The sequence below is a fragment of the Ochotona princeps genome, chromosome 9, assembly GCF_030435755.1.
Source record: "Ochotona princeps isolate mOchPri1 chromosome 9, mOchPri1.hap1, whole genome shotgun sequence".
In the NCBI taxonomy this organism is placed as follows: domain Eukaryota; kingdom Metazoa; phylum Chordata; class Mammalia; order Lagomorpha; family Ochotonidae; genus Ochotona; species Ochotona princeps.
Window position 1 is genome coordinate 53,261,927 of NC_080840.1, and position 17,756 is coordinate 53,279,682.

At 35.9% G+C, this 17,756-nt stretch overlaps 1 protein-coding gene across 2 annotated transcripts in view; it reads right to left on the reverse strand.

Annotated features, from left to right (window-relative positions):
• Positions 1 to 17,756, reverse strand: part of ARFGEF1 (ADP ribosylation factor guanine nucleotide exchange factor 1) — a 123,670-nt gene that overhangs the window by 37,141 nt on the left and 68,773 nt on the right. For both annotated transcript variants that reach the window (XR_009246092.1, XM_058668712.1), the window contains exons 10-18: positions 15,524 to 15,758; positions 12,227 to 12,326; positions 11,947 to 12,086; positions 11,730 to 11,838; positions 9,635 to 9,836; positions 5,231 to 5,342; positions 4,679 to 4,884; positions 4,328 to 4,412; positions 713 to 884 (exon numbers count right to left, since the gene is read on the reverse strand). Coding sequence is in view for 1 of the 2 variants with exons in the window: in XM_058668712.1 (XP_058524695.1) it covers positions 713 to 884; positions 4,328 to 4,412; positions 4,679 to 4,884; positions 5,231 to 5,342; positions 9,635 to 9,836; positions 11,730 to 11,838; positions 11,947 to 12,086; positions 12,227 to 12,326; positions 15,524 to 15,758 (1,361 nt within the window). In the remaining variant the exon portion in view is untranslated. The remainder of the gene's footprint in view (positions 1 to 712; positions 885 to 4,327; positions 4,413 to 4,678; positions 4,885 to 5,230; positions 5,343 to 9,634; positions 9,837 to 11,729; positions 11,839 to 11,946; positions 12,087 to 12,226; positions 12,327 to 15,523; positions 15,759 to 17,756) is intronic.

Genomic DNA, 17,756 nt, shown 5'->3' on the forward strand with positions numbered 1-17,756 from the left:
TGAAACAGGATGCTTACTGAGGAGGAAATGAGGAAAAAAGATTTGCTTAGTGCTATTTTCACAATGTGAGAAAAATAGGTCACTTAACTAACACTTCTCATCAAAACTTGGCTCTATTTCTTACTTACAAGGTTACAAATTTTTAAAAAAGATTTATTTATTTGATTACAAAGTCAGATATACAGAGAGGAGGAGAGACAGAGGGGAAGATCTTCCGTCCAATGATTCACTCCCCAAGTGAGCCGCAATGGTCGATGCTGTGCCGATCCGAAGCCAGGAACCAGGAACTTTTTCCGGGTCTCCCATGCAGGTGCAGGGTCCCAATGCATTGGGCCGTCCTCGACTGCTTTCCCAGGCCACAAGCAGGGAGCCGGACGGGAAGTGGAGCTGCCGGGATTAGAACTGGTGCCCATATGGGATCCCGGGGCATTCAAGGCAAGGACTTTAGCCACTAGGCCACGCCGCTGGGACCAAGGTGACAAAATTTTTGTTAACTGACAAATAATTAAACATTATTATTAGGTAGTGTGACAAATGGATGCAAATATGAGCAAGAATCAAATCAGGACAATTAGCACTTTCCTTAATCCTCAATCATTTTTTTCTTGCTGTGGGTCTCTGAAGTCTTCTAGTAGAAAACTTTATTTTCAATCAAGTGAAAAATTTTTTACATTTTTCCTTCAATAATGATTCAGCTGATTAGGACACTTACTTTGTTTACTAGATTTTGCAGGGATTGTTAATTCTTTTGTCTCTTTCATCGAGATCTTCTTGCCAGCTATTTCATTGTAGATGGCTGACAGATATTCTTCAGGGAGGTCTTTACTGTCATTGATACCTCTGTTCATCTTAATATACTGTTCTTTGGTCATTTTATTTTTAACCTAGATACAAAAAATGTTACAATTTCTGAAAATTAAAACTTTTATTTCATTCACATTTTTAATAATTTGAATATTTTTCAGAAATTTTATAAATATTCTCAAGAGCTGGAAAATAATGAACAAAACACATAATATAAAAGGAAGTCACAGAAAATGAAGACATGTAACAGAGGAGCCATTTTACTACACAAGCACCAAATTCACCATGTTCTGTTGTGGACATGAGCAATTTGCTACAGGGAACGAAGGTGTTTTATCCACAGCTTAAGAGCTCATGCAATCTCTTTAAAAAACGGATATGACAATATTAAAATACCCTCATGGAATAACTGTTGAAGCCCTGACTTAAAGAGAAACGCTGAGTTCTAAGACTGTGCTGAGGTATACAGTGAGTGGATGTATAAATATGAGACTGAATAAACAGTATAGACTTAAAAATGGATATGACAATTATTACAAACATAAGATTCAAATCTTAGCTCAATGCTATAATAAAATACAGCACAGGAGATAAAACAACAGTTGACACTTATTTAAAGGTGATTTTGTCAAGTGATTGATTAAATGGTATAGGTAAAATAATCCTTATGATATCTTGTTTAAAAGTACTCTGAAAAATAATGTCATATTCTGAATCTTGATAAAACTGTGGAGCACAAGTTTAGTCTGTAAAATGGCAGCCCATTATCAAACTTGAGAACTAGCTCAAAATGTTTACAATGAACCCACAGAAGCTCATGCTGCAAACACACACACACACACACAAACCAGTGTTTATGATATGATATATAACATTTTCCTACAATAACGTGAAGCCATCAACATGAAGGGTTTTTAGTGGATCACATTAAAGTAACAAAGCACATCACATCTTAAATTTTTCTGTGTTTTTTTTTTTCCAGTATATTTTTAACTTTTAAAATCCTTCTTGTGTCTTGGTATTAACATTCTATTTAATGCTAATTTGGTTACCCTCCCTCCATCTTCCTCACCAATTCCTCCAGTAAAAACACAGAAAAGGCATACCAAGATAAAACACTTCAAAAATTTTGCCAGGAACAGGTTAAGAACTAAAACTACCTATAAATTTTTACTGGAAAAATATTTTGGCAACCTGTCATGTAGAGGCAGAGAAAAGTTTTGACAGAAAGTCTGAAGTAGCAGTTAAATATCTGCAGATCTGGGCTGGGACTCCCAGAAGGCAGGAATGGAAAATGCATTGCTTCAGAAACTCAAAATTAAACACACTGCTCAAATAATTCTGCCACAATGGAATTCTACAGGCAGTATAAAACATAACCTTACTTTTCTTTTACTGATGTCTTTTATGAAACACACTACTTTTAACTTCTACTCTTATGTGCTTAAATAAAGCTGTATCTTCATTATTTAAGTCATTTAAAGAATGCTATTAGTACTAAACCTCAATACACACAAATTATGCAACCTAAACCTATTTTAAATTCTGAAAAAGTCACTGATTCATACTATACGTACTATATGCAAAGACAGCCTAACTGCATAAACAGTGTAAGTGAGAAGACAACACCAATCATTTGTTAAGATCTGGCTATATTTTGCTTTGAGAATAGTTAAGATGAGAAAGAACTGTGATATATTTAAGAGATACGGTATTCCGTTGAGGCTGTTTTTATTTTCCAAATATGATGCATCTGATGTTGGTTTATTACGGACCTTAATTTTAAGCCAGCTGGGGCCAACACTGTGGTTTCATTTTCTTACAGGTCAGTTCAGGTTATAGGCACTCATGAGCTGTTCTAAAGTTGCAGGCTGCTTATCCACAGAGATCCCAGCTCATTGTTTGACAGGGAATGGTGCTAGAATTAATCATCATTGCTAGAGGAGAACTCTAAGCATGTGTTTTTATGAACAAACAGGAATTACTACCCAGAACATTGAATTCAATTTTCAAGATACTGTGCCTTAAAATGTGTTTATTTACTAATCTGAGTAGCTACGAAAACATACAAAAGGACTTTTCTGCATTTCTTCAAAAGAATGCAACATAATTTATAACTGAAGATGCTTACAATGTCATTGATTTACAGACCCAAATATGTTTATAGTATAACCTTCTAGAGACAAAAGCATGTAAACACCATGGTTATGGAAAAATCAGACTGAATGCCACACACATCTAAATAGATCATTAACTGTGCACTGCCTTGCAAAATCAAGAAAAAAACATCATGATGCTGAATAATGCTTTGAGCATATTGTCAACAATATGTCAAAGGCAAACCTCAAGCAATTTCCTTAATAAAAAAAAAGCCTACAGGAAATCAAATTAACCCTGGAATAATGCAAATAACAATAGACACATCATATCTAATTAGTCCACTTAATGTTTAGTATTTCTTTTCATATCAATCTTGCCTTAAACATCAACACACATACACATCTCTGCTGCAAAACTTAGTATCAAAGTTGAAGTAAATTTCAATTCTTCCAATATATGATTAATATTTAATCTATGCTATTATCCTAAAATAGTACCAGATTTTATCCCCAGAAATACCAAAAAGTTTCTTTAAGTTCATTACACATAAAAATAATATCACCCAAGAATATTTTCAGAAGCAAAGCAAAATATATCCTAGGCATTAAAAATAAACTTTAGGGGATATCATCAATCAAAAGATCTGTAACATTTAAAAAGGAATTATGAGTTTTCTGAAGCAAACAAAATTTGAACATTTCTTAGAGAACTGATATTTTAATATTTTCTGTTGACTTTTTAGGTGTCGCAATATTGTGGTTTTGTTTCAGTAAAAAGAATAATTTTCTATTTTAAAAATACATAGTGAAATAAATACAAATAAAGTAACATGTTACTTAGGACATGCTTCAAAATTATCTGAACGGAGTATGTAGCTAGAACAGGACTGGCCACAACATGCTAACTGCTGAACCTGGGTGTGGGACATACGAATACTCACCTTCTAAGTGTTCATCTCTACTGTTTGAGTCTGTCACATTAAAACAGATAGCTTATATATAGTGCTTTTCCTTGTTGTGACAAGCATATAGATATCATTCCCACAAACACCTTTTGACATTAAAATATGTCTTAGTTTTATACAGCTGTCAATCATGAGACTGACAAGTATGAAATTATTTGAAAAAGCTCATGGAGAAATGGAATTTTTAGAAAAGTTTTGAAATCGATCCATAGTATTTCATAATATGTATTTCCCACTAACTTTTTGAAGATCCCATGTACACATCTATTTTCAGACACCTAAAAGCCTAAATAAAATTATAAGATACTGTTCTTGTAAAATATACATCACAATTTAAACATACCACTTTAATAAATTGCTTAATTAAGAGATAAAAATTTCAACTACTGCTTGTTAAATTCAAAAGAATATATTTAATTTCCACTACTCATTGTAAAACTGACATAGAAGAAAGTATACCTGTGGACTGTGAAGGTCTGTGGTCAACATGATAATTGAGTAAGCCAAAACATAAGCAGTGTCCGCACTAGCAAAAAGAGTTTGCCTGGAAAAGTAAGTGTATCATGTTATAAACTTATGTCTTAGAGTTTCATCGAAAGAAGTGATCTCAAATCCCATAGACCTTTATCTCCTTCAGGATTTAGAATGTATTTCCTCCTTTTTTATGGATTTGTCCTATCACTTTTAGACAGATCATCGACATGCTCTGTGGACAGGGGGTTACTTCCTAGTGTCCCTGAATCCCTGGATGCTGCTAGTACAGTGTCACAGATACAGTAGACAATCAACAGGCATATGAATTTTACTTACCCTTGGTTGCATTCTAGGTATCTTGCAGCAAATTTTTCCATTAATCGATCGATTTTTTGAGCTTCTCCCGGAAGACGAAATCCTTCCAGAAACATGCGAAGGGCAGAAACGAAGTCTTTTCCAGAGAAATCATGTTGGTCTACATATGCATACATGACTTCTTTGTTAAATTTATCATTATCTCCCAGGAATTCACCCACTTGAGTCTAAAACAAAAGCAAAATAAACTAAGATTTTAATGGCATGTCATTTGCTACACTGCTATCTAAAAAAACAGAAAAATAAGCAAGAGACACAGATTTTTGACTACAGCTTAACAATTTCAAACATAAAGCTTAAGGTTAAATATAGTGTGTTTAGAAAACAAAAATCAAGATTTTGATTGAGTTCAAAATATTTGAAAAGCATTATCTATTTTTACATGGGTATATATTTTAAACCTAGCTTAGTCTTCAGGTGTTATCTATACACTTAGGAAAACATTTACAGGAGATCACAGCACATAAGGAATTTTACAGAAAAGTTTAAGATGAAATAAAACAGTATTCTTACAGAGTCTAATCTTTCCTCTTGGTGTAAGAATTGGGCAATATCTTCAGGCGTAGTGCCAAGCATCCCTTGTTCTTGGAGGTACTGTATTCCTCTCTTTGGTTTCTTATTAAATCTAGGTTCAGTAAAGTTGCAGGTTACAAAACAAAAACAGAAAAGCTCTTTTATATGCTAGTAAACTCACTGAAAGACAATCAAGGCAGAAATTCCACTCCATTCAGAATAGCTACCAAAAAAATTCAAATATCTGGGAGTAAATTTAACAAGTGAAACCTCTCTACAATAAAAATTTTAAGACATGGATGAAAGATATCAGTCAGGACACGAAAAATACTTCTAGTTTATGAATCGATGAATCAATCTCACTATCATGTCTGTAGTACAAAGGCTGGTGCAGTGGTTGAACAAGCTAATGCTCTACTTACTGAAGTTGGCATTCCATATGGGCACTGGTTTGTGTCTAGCTGCTCCTACTTTCCCTGCACTTCCCAGCGTGTGGCATGGGAAGACAGTGGAGGATGGGCCAAAGCCTTGGGACCCTGCACCTGCGTGGGAGATGCAAAGAAGCTTCTGGCTCCTGGTATCAGACCAGCTCAGCTCTAGCTGCTGCAGCCATTTGGGGAGTGAATCAGTGGATGGAAGATCTCTCTCTTGCTCCCTTTCTCTCTATAAATCTCACTCTCAAGTAAAAATAAATGAATCTTTTTTTAAAAAAGTCTATTAGCTAACGCAATCTATAGGTTAAATGCAACTCCTATCAAAATGACATTCTTCACAGAATTAGAAAAAAACAATCCTAAAACTCATATGGAATCACACACACACAAACAGAATAGATGATGTTAATAAAAAAAGTAAAGAAAAAAAATCTATATTCCTTGGAAATATGATCTTAGGATCATGTTCATTAAAATCAAACATTTATCACTGAAGTAACCATAATTTTTAAAAGTTATAATAGTAAAAATATAACAAATACATTCAGGAGAAAATAGTGCAGCAAAATGATAAGTACTTGAGAAGACAAGTAGGTTTACCTGTATTTGGTCATTGTACACAATGTATACATGCATCAAAAGAAATCACATGGTATCCTAACAATATGTGTAAATCTTATATGCTAAAAAAATGACAATGCAAGGCAAGTATTGAGTCTGTCATGATGTAAGACTGGGGAAAGATGACAGTATGGGACAATTATTATATTCTTTTAGTAAGCTGTAAGAAAAAAATACCATAGACATAAAGGAAAAGGCATAGTAACTCCACAACACAGCGCATTCTAATAAACAGATCTGTATCACTGGAGTAAGCTGAAGCTTACAGTGCAGTGGATTGAAATCACAGACGTACTATTACTCCATCAGAAGCAGCTTTGGCTTAACTCTCTAAAAGCAAGAGAGGAAAAACAGGAGTAGCCTTTTACTCAATCAATATTACTCTAGTTAAGTGTGAGAGACTAAAGAACAAACAAGACCAAAGGATTAAATCAATTAAATCAATTAAATGAGTATCCTACTTAAAGAAAGTAGTGGTGCTGACTTATGAGAACAGCTCTAGAACAGACTGCAACAATTTAGGAAACAGAATCAGTAAAACTGATTCAGAGAGTAGAGTAGTGGGAAAACCTAAGCTAATTCCCAGGAGTCTAGTTTAGAAACAATAATTTGCTAGTGTTGCCAGTCCAAGTAAAAATGCAGAAATAATAGGGATTTTGCCTGCCTTTTGCATTTGATAGGAGTTGAGGCAAGTTGATGACAAAATGAAGACAGATAAATAGCTTATGGGCATTGTAACGGCAAAAGCTGCAGTATATTATAGAAAACTAAATAGACAATTACAGAAATAACTCAGGTTTCAGGAGATGCTTAGGAGTTCTGAAATATTAGCAGACAGTGACTAAAGGCAACAGTATTGTGGCATAGCGGATAAAGCCACTACCAGCAATGCTGGCATCCCATACGGATGCTGGATCATGACCCAGCAGCACCAGTTCCGATCTAGCTCCATGCTAATTCCCTAAGAAAGGCAGTGGAAGACAGTCAATGTTCACATGGGATGCAATGGATGAATTATCTTCTAGCTTAGGACTGGTCAAGCTTGGCTATTGCAATTATCTGGGGTGTGACCCAGTGGATAAAATATATCTTCCTCTCCCTGACACTGTGGCTTTCAAAATCAATGAATCTTTAAAAAAAACAGAAGTGGCAGAAGTCATGGTCAAGTCATTCAGGAAGAAGGGAGAATCTGAGGTGAGGAGGCTGGTGTAGAAAGCAGGACAGGGTTGTGGGGCAGAACCCTGCAAAGGACTTAAGATACATTCAAGAACAACAGCTCTTACAGATTGACAAGGGGTAGCAGAAAGTTAGGAAGGCAACAGAACAGGGTGGTGACATGAAAGGAATAGTCTTGGGAACACAACTGCATGAACACATTTTCATTAACAGCTGTACCAAACAGAAAGCATGTGCAGTGGCAGAGATGGACTGGAGGCCAAGGAAAACCCCACTGTGAAACCCTGAGCCCACAATCTCTCACTTACTAAGTACTTCACATACTTAGCACCTTTGACCGTGTTTTATACAACACTGTATTACTGCAATACTAGTTGAAATCTTCTCTTCTCCATATTTAGACAATAATCTTAAATACATGACGCATTGGCCCATGTAGCAATCTGTGTTAGCTCAGATTGGCAATATGCCTGTTTACACATACTAGACCTGGAATACTAGATACTAGAAAAGAAGGGCTGTTGTTTCATTCCCATTTCCCCAGGATCTTGCCTAAAACTCCCTGGGACCAGTGGACTTCATGTAACTCAGCAGACTAATGTAATTCAATAGACAATTACAATGAGTCAAAACGTACATATTATTTTTCATACGGACACTGAAAAAGACACTTGAAGACTGGTTCCATAAAAGGCATTTTTCACTCACTTATTCATTAATTTTTTAAAATTTATTTAATTTTATCGGAAAGTCAGATTTACAGAGTGCGGGAGAATGACACAGAGAAAGATCTTCCATTTGCTGATTCTTTCCAAGCAGTGACAATGGCCGGAGCTGAGCTGATCTGAAGCCAGGAGAGTAGTCCTCTGCTCTCCCATGTGTGTGCAGGCTTCCAAGGCTTCCAAGGCTTCCAAGGCTTCCAAGGCTTCAGGCCATCTTTTACTGCTTTCCCAGGCCTGAAACAGGGAGCTGACTGGGAAGCGGAGCAGCCAGGACACAAACTGATGTCTATATGGGACCCCAGGGCTTGCAAGGGGAGGATTAGCTAATTGAGACACTGTGCCAAAGCCCATAAAAGACATTTCTTAAGATTTAGGAAGAAAGGCTTTCAAGGAGTAGCAAACCAAGTAAACCTTAAGGTTTACAACAGTTCAACTGATTTTATGGAGAATGACTAGCAATCTTTCTGCTTCTTATTGTAATTTCTAAATAAAAGGCAAGAGCAGTAAGATGAAAGAAGGCAATGTGGTGATATTCACACAGAAAACAGTCAAACATAAGGGAAATATCACAAAGTAAAAACAAAAAACATTATTTTACAAAATCACGCTCAGGTAGAGTAGCCAGGATAGAAAGCACTGACCACCTTCTTACACATAAAAATGAAACCAGAAGCAGGAGTTCATCAATAACAAGAGTAGTGCATTTGTAACACAATTGGAAAAAAAGATAAGACCTGTAAAGGATCAATGTTTGAGACAGTAAATTTTTTGAGATGCAATCCAATTTGAAAAGGTAGGAGGATGGGGGTGGGGCAGCTGCCTGACAACAGAGGTGCTCCCTGGAGTCAGGGATAGTGTGCCCTAAGGGAAGGGCTGCATATCCCTCTGGGAAGGGTGTCTTGGGGACAAATCACAATTGGGGTCACTGAAGGCTTGACATGTATAAAACAATGTCTAAGGGCTTCCATAGACCATAATACAGCACAGTAATTGAAGGAGCTGAGAGCAGGTAGATAAGGGGCAAACTGGAGGACCTACCTGTGTCAGGCCAATGCTACAAATACACACACACACACACACACACACACACACACACACACACGTGGGGATTTCATACCTGAGCTAAATTAACAATACAAAACTGCGTAATGTTCAACAGTACATAATATTTGGTTATGACACAAAATTTGTATGACAATACTGGTTGGGCATTAAAAGAAACTGGGTTAAACTGCAATGACCAAAGGGAGCTGAAATAAGCAGCCAACAATTTCTTCGATACAAGAGAACTCTAACACCCCACCCTTCTTCGGCTACCTTTTACCAATTGATAGATATTTTAAGAAGAGCATAAACGAATGTCAGAAGATATATTAAAAGCTATGGCATGGGAGGCACAGTATTGGCAGAGGAATATTCAGTAACATTTCTTCTTACAATTTGATACTTACAAATCTATCCCTTGCTCGATTATTTCTTTTTGTTGCTTTAGAACCTCAAACTGTTCTGGATTATCAGTACCAGACATTTGAGTACTATAGCTGCCTATTCCTGATGATGATGTTGACTCCAGGGAATTCAAACTTCCATATCTGTTTATTGTCTCAGGGTGCTTGATTTCATTCATCTCTTGCTCTGGGGGCTTTTCCTGACCTGGAAGAACAAAAATGACATAGTACATTATGGCAACATAATAAAGTTAAATTTATAATTTAGATACAGATTAATAACAAAATTGGGCAATTATAATGACATGTTACAATAACAGCTACATGAATGTAGTCTGTACCAAAATATCTTACTGTATTGAAGATCTTAGTAACATTAAATCATTTTCTTTTTCTTATTGAGAATGTTTACATTTTCACTTAGTGTACTTTGGTGTATCTGAATTGCCAACATTGCTGTGTGTTTTGGGGCCATAGCTGTTTGACCTCAAGTATGAAGACATCACACAGTGAATATGACAGCCAAGGCAGCTTCCAGGTAACTATCAGGTAGGTAGCAAATACAGCACGGAGACACTGAACAGAAGGATGATTCACATCTGGGGCAGGATGAACTGGGACAGTGTGCAATTTCATATTTATTTTTTATTTTATTTTTACTTCTTTTTAAATTATTATCATCATTCTATGATACAGATGCATTCATCATGCTATTCATAATGGTACCCAATTTAAACCTTAACTGTTTCTTTCTGGACATTTGTATGTAACCTTTTCAGATTGCAGTTGGGCATGGTTAATTAGAGCAGTGGGAAGTAAAGCTGCAGATAGGGAGAAACTACTACATCCTACCAAAACAAAAATGCAAAGAGAAAATAAACTCTCAAATCAAGCAACAGATTTCAATGTTGCTTAACTCTATTTATAATAAACATTAGGTGTTGGAACTGGCACGTGGCCAACGACTAAAGTCCTCGCACTGAACGCCCCGGGATCCACATGGGTGCCGGTTCTAATCCCGGCGGCCCCACTTCCCATCCAGCTCCCTGCTTGTGGCCTGGCAAGGCAGCTGAGACAGCCCAAAACCTTGGAACCCTGCACCCGTGTGGGAGACCCAGAAGAGCTCCTGGCTCCCAGTAGCTTGGATCAGTACAGCACCGGCCGTTGCGCTCACTTGGGGAGTGGATCATCGGATGGAAGATCTTTCTCTCTGTCTTTCCTTCTCTCTGTATATCTGGCTTCGCAATAAAAATAAATCTTTAAAAAAAAAAATAAACAAACATTAGGTACCAAACTAAATAATAGGCTGCAGTACTCAGGATTCATTGTAACGTCTGCATGTGCAACATTAGGAAGTTATTTTTGAAGTTGCAGTGGATTTCTGCTCTCAGCTCATACTTATAAAAACTTCTTGTTAAGATAAAATATTAGTATAGCTCTGAAACTTCTGGTTTTTCTGTGAAGGTAAATAAACACCAGACAAAGCAAACTTCCTAAAATATGCTAGTTTTTATGTAATTGTCTTAATAATTGTAATAAAGTTGGGGCCAATAAAATGGCTCAACTGGCTAAACCTCTACCTGCAAGCACCAGCATCCCACATGGATGCCTTTTTGCATCCCAGCTACTCTGCTTCCCATCCAGCTTCCAGATTATGGCCTGGGAGAGCAGCAGAGGATGGCTGCAAGTCCTGGGATCCTGTGTCCACGTGGCAAACCTGGAGGATGAAGCTCCAGGCTCCTGGCTTCATACCAGCTCAGCTCAGACTGTTGTGATCATTTGGGGAGTGAACCAGCTGATAAAAAGATTTTCCTCTCTGTCTTTCCTTCTCTCTAATTCTGCCTTTCCAATAAAAAGAAACAAATCTTTTTAAAAAAATTATAACAAGGTTGCTTTAAATATAATTCTGTTATATATTATTTAAAATATTTCTAGGGTAGCTAGTAGAAAAAGTAAATGTAAAGCTAATCATTTAACTCATAAAGAATGCTTTTACGCTAGCTAAAGAATAAACCTGTCACAAAACAGGTTTAACAACATCTGCAACTATTTTCCTAAGAAGTATTAACTATAAATGACGAAGAATTAGAAGCCTTACCGAGAGTTGTTTGAGAATTGGGATTCACATACTGATCCTTACTCCATTCAACCATACACTTCAAAATTGACACTAAGCACTCTAATCCTTTTTTCCTCAGGCTCAATTCCTATAAAATAATTCAGAAGCAGAATAAAAATAAAAATATATCTGAAGTAAAACACATATCTTATACTTGGGAAAGTTCAAATTTGAAAAAGCTTTTCAAAGTTCTTACCTGAACATTACTCATCCCAAGTTCTTGACTGCCCCTTCCTTGAGCAATTTTTGACAGATCATTTACTAATCTTTCAAATATATTTGCTGCATTTAAGTCACAGTCATAGTTTACATAAATATCCACTACACTCTGTGCATCTGTAAGAATAATTTTGGGGGGTGGCATAGGAAGAAAAAAGAATATATTAGTTTTAAAAAATGTATCAAATAAGTGAGTATAGTATATCTGGCTTCTAAATATTTTCTAAGAGAAAATATAGAAAAATAATTTTAAATACCTGCACAAATTCTTGTTAGTGTCTGAATAACCATCCATTTATGATCAAATGAACTGGTAGAAGTTTCCAAAATATATAGAAAAATTTCTTTAAAGAACACCTGTGATTAGGGGAAAATATCTGTTTAAAAAGAATTCAAACTCGTGATCACTTTTAAAGATCTCAAAGAAATACTAGGAATTAAGGTTCTCTGGACTTTAACTTCAGCTGAGATCTACCTCTGAAATTTCAATGCTAAAAGCATCTTTAGGAAATGACTCTTAAGTTGACTAATACCAGCACTGTAGTTCAATCCGCATTGTTGTATTTTATTTGCCAAACAGCTACTATAAAATATGCCAAGATATGATGCATATATGGGTAACTCATATTATATGGATAATTTCTTGAAAATAATTGTGAAGTAGAAAAATTTCTGTTGCTTCATTTTTTTACTCCCTCAAAGATAAAAATTTATATTTTATTTATGGGACCTACATTATGAAGCCAGAAATAATCAAATTTATAATCTGGCATCTTTGACAAAACTGGGCTAGGTACCACAATAAAGTGCTTTCATTTCAAAAAACTCCACAATTTATTTTCATAATCTTTGTCCTACAGTTAGTTCTACCAGGCCTTTTTAGCTGAGTCCATATCGCATGGCACAAGGCAGACGTTCAAGAGGCATTTATTGTTATAAGTCTATTTCTCACACACTGCTGCAAGGCGCTCCAGAGTACTATAGCAAATACACAAAGGCGTCATGAGAATTAATGAGACAAAATTCAGAGGGAAGTATATCTGCTGGATACCTCACGTGCCTGTTGTTTTAATTAGATCACACTGCATTCCTTTAAATAACATCATTATTTTTGCAAACCTGGATTTTGGTAGTTGCTACACAGAAATTACTGTGTGGAACAACATGAATGTAGGTAGTTTGATCCCAAGATACAAGCTGTGTAGTACCCAACAGCCACACATATCCCAGGAGCAACTGTGGCTAAGGGTAAACTAGAAAGTTTTTATTTCAATTGATGCATACTTTTTAAAATAAACAGATACTAGGTTAAGAGAAGTATTTCATCAGTTTCTGATTACAACCAATAAATCCAACTATTAGGATTTTTGGTGCTTTCTTTTTCTGAGACAGAGGGTGCTTTCCATTTGCTGGTTCACTTCCTAAATGTTACTGATGCCAGGAAAGTAACCCGGGTCTCTCATAGGGGAGGCAGGAACGCAGGTATAAACTATCACGGGTTCTTCCCAGGTTTGCATTAGTAGGAAGCTGGGTCAGAAGCTGCAGCTGGGAATGGAACCCAGACACTCTGATGGGGGTGTGGGTGCCCTAACCACCAGACTAACTGCCTGTTCCAGTCAGTATTTCTTCTGGCCTAAGCATACCACGAAAAGATTAGAGGCTCTGCAGGTGCAATGAATCAAGAAAGTTTGGGACTCTGGTTTATGGAATAAACAAGCAGATTGGAAAACAAAGCTTTGTTACCACCAATGGCTGCTCAAATTGTAATAACAGAGCCCGTTATTACAATACATTCATTAATAGGATCTAAAAAACTAGCCTTTTAATAATTTATGAAATACCTATCATGCACAGGTAGCTCTATCATCATCACGTCTATAAACATGTATATAAACAGTATCTTTCTGAAATACATAATTTAATGCCTATAGGAAAATTCCACTACACTAACTCTGAAGTGACTACTGTCAAAATATGAATCTCCATGTAAATACAATCTCAATTTTGTTTGTACTTATGTTATGCTTCCTCCAAATGGATCACAGTACATTTTAAACATGCTTAATATTTCTTTTTTTAAAAAAGATTTATTTATTTTCATTACAAAGTCAGATATACAGAGAGGAAGATCTTCCGTCTGATGATTCACTCCCCAAGTGAGCCACAACGGCTGGTGCACGCCGATCTGAAGCTGGGAACCAGGAACACGGGTGCAGGGTTCCAAAGCTCTGGGCCATCCTTGACTGCTTTCCCAGGCCACAAGCAGGGAGCTGGATGGGAAGTGGAGCTGCTGGGATTAGAACCGGCGCTCATATGTGATCCCAGGGCGTTGGACTTTAGTCGTTGGCCACGCAGCCAGGCCCAAACATGCTTAATATTTCAAAAGCATATCTGCACTCATCTAAAATTTTCTAAAGAAGAGGAGATTCAGTGCCCAAAATGTACTAGGCAACATCTTTAAATTTTTTAATCTTAATTTAAATGGCTCATCAACTGAAAGACTTTCTTCTGTTTTAGAAGTAAAAGATGGGTTCCTTACCAAAATGTTTATTTTTTTTAATTTATAGCTCATAAAGATAATGGGGAAAGTCTATGTAAAAATAGCAACTATTTCTAGTCAAATGTTTTTAATTTTTTTAATAAACTATGGCAGATTTCTAAAACTTTACAGACAACCTGAAATTGCTTCCTGTCCAAAAACATGACCATTGTTTTAGAACCTTTCATTTAAAATTCCAAGGCTTTATTTTGTTTCATTACCATAAAGAAATTCCAGCTGAATTTTTGGTAAAAGATTATGGAACATTAATAAAGAACCAAATGTTCATTTTAATCATTTCAAAATTCTACAAAAATTATGATGCCTTCTACTCTTTATGCTGGGCTAATACAGCAGTAACCTGCAGTTCGGATTAAATACAAAATTTTTTAAAATGATAATTTGCATATAAAACATAAAAGTAAAAACTGATGAACATAACAACCTCTCTAAAATATGCACTGTGCCAACCAAAACATTTATCAGGTATAGCTGTACAATAAACATATACAGGGATGGTCAGAAGATTCCCTAAAGATACCAAATATAATGCACTTCACTATTATTCTATTTCCAAGGGTTTGGGGACAAACTCTAGGAACATACAATGAACTTATAAAATACACATTACACAAAAGCAACAAAGCCAAAAATAATTTTTTCAAATGTTCTAAAACATAATCCCCCAAAGTATAATATCTGTCAATCACCTCTTAAAATGTTTAATACTTAAATGGCTTACAATCAAGACATGGTTTACCTCTGGAGCTCTCTTTTAGGGTAGAACAATTCATGATACATATCCTATTAGCAATAACGAAGGTATTAAAATAATAACTCATTCAACTGATGTTAAGTTTCTTACAGCATTCTTAGTATCTCCCTGGTATCTAATATTTTAGACATTTTTAACCAGGTATATAATTTTATACAACTTTCCAGCATGTGAATTATCTGATTTAAACAAAATACCCAATAGTAATTTTACACTTCAATGTCTAAATACAAAACATACCTCAATTTGCATCTTCAGATGTGTCTTGAAGTTCGACAATAAAGTAAGGAATATGGAAAGAGAAAGTTCAAAAACTTCTGGAACAGATGAGACTCCATTTTTTGAGAGAGCAACACACAGATACTGCTTAATAGCGTTAATAAACATTTCATTTGTCCTGAAAACAGGTCCTGCATTCTGCAGAATGGACAGAAGTAACTGCAATGAAAGAATCTTGGATCGTAACTCATGAGACCTAAAATGTAAAAAAGAAGGCATATTATATGGATAACTTTATCATTTCAGGCTTAACAAGCTATTTCAAAGACACTTCTTAGCAACACATAATTTTACACTTTTTAAATGGAACAACAGATTAGAACACACAAAAAAAGGACAACACAGGAGGTAAACCAGTGGCCCTGACACTGCTCCCACTGAGGCTGCCCTGTTCCACAATTCCATAAACAAGCAAAAATAGAAAACAAAACCATTTGCAAATAGTTCACATCAACTACTTCTTCATTAAAAAAGAAAAAATAATTTGAGGATTTATGTCTTTTTCTCTCTTTCACAACCATACTTTTTAGAAATCACAATAAACTTATAAGATTAAGTATCATCTTTAGGATGTAACAGCTTCAATGTGGTTTTCTTCTTAAAACTCACGAAGAGTAAACAAATCATAAACACAAAATTAAAACAAAAAATCTTAGAACACTAAAAGACTTCATTTGTGCATGCTTTTAAAAATATTATCTATGTATCTATTATTTATTTGAAAGGCATATTTACAGCAGAGAAGGAGGGACAGAAATAGAAACAGAGGGAGGAAGATCTTCCACAGATTCCTTTCACAATCACCAGGCCATAAGCAGGGAGTAGGGTAAGCAGTAGAGCAGCCAAAACATAAACTGGTGCCCATATGGGATCCTAGTGCTGCCGCTAGAGGATCAGCCTGTGATGTCACCATGCTGGCCCTGTGGGGTGTTTGCTTGTGTTTGTGTGTTCAACATTTATGTGTTTATTGTAGAGAACTACAGATAGGAGGGAGACAGAGAGAGAGCTTGCATCTGCTGGTTCACTTTCCACGTGGCAGCAATGGCCTGAGCTAGGCTATGCAGAAATACAAGGCAGTAGCTTCTTCAAGTGTCCCACGCGGTGGTGCAACACTTATGCCATCTCCCACTGCATTTCCCAGACCATCTGCAGGCAGATGAATCAGAAGTGGTTTAGACAGGAGTGAACTGGTGCCCACACAGGATGTTGGCATTGCAGTACTAGCCCCAAGACTTTCTCTCTTAAAAGTCAATTATTCTAAATATTCTGTAGTGAAAACCTGAACAATGCCTTAAATTTCAATCTTTTTTCTGATATATATGGTGTTACAATTTTCCAAATGCGTTCTTTTTTTTTGTCCCATTGAAAGAGGACTCTTAAGACCCACATATCAGAGACAGATTCCAGGCATATTTCAAAGGGTGACCACACTTACTGCACTAACACTGAATTACTTTTTAAAAACGTATCTGAAATGCTGTATTCAGACCCATTTACCTAAAACTCAATTGCTAGATTTCCATGTTAAAATTTGGTAGTGTCAAATAACTCAAAGATATGTATAAATCTAACAGGAATATTTCATTTAACGTAAACATGCATCATACACACACACACACACAAAAACGTACCATCTTAAAAACAACACTGGAGCCAATAACATCATAGCTCATTAATACATAGCCAATTTTGTAAGATGGTTACAATTTCAAATTGAAGCATATGTGCAGCAAATGTATCATTACTAAAATGTTATGAAGAACAAGAGAAGACTTTGAATGGCTATATTCAAGTAAGGTGCAAAGCCAGGTTCTAGATGTCCTGTTCTAGTTTTCCAAGGCTTACCACATTACTACTATTTCTTCATCCAGTTTCCATTATGCCCTTTGTTGCTCAATTCCTAACAAGAGGCTGTGTTGTAGGAATGTCCTATCTTTATATCGCCAGCATCTAGCAAATGCTTTGTACAAAATGTATGACAAAAAAAATTAATCAATTTATTCTTGTATTCATCCATTTATTAAGTAGCTACTCTGTACTTAGCAACAAGATGTAAAGAAATGGCCAAATAATTGTTTGATAATAAATTATAGTTTCCACGGGCAAAAGAAGCCAAAAAGTTCAGGTCCATAGTTTTTCATGGAGCAATTTAATATTGTGGCTCAAGCTTATAGGAAATCTAAATTATCTAAGC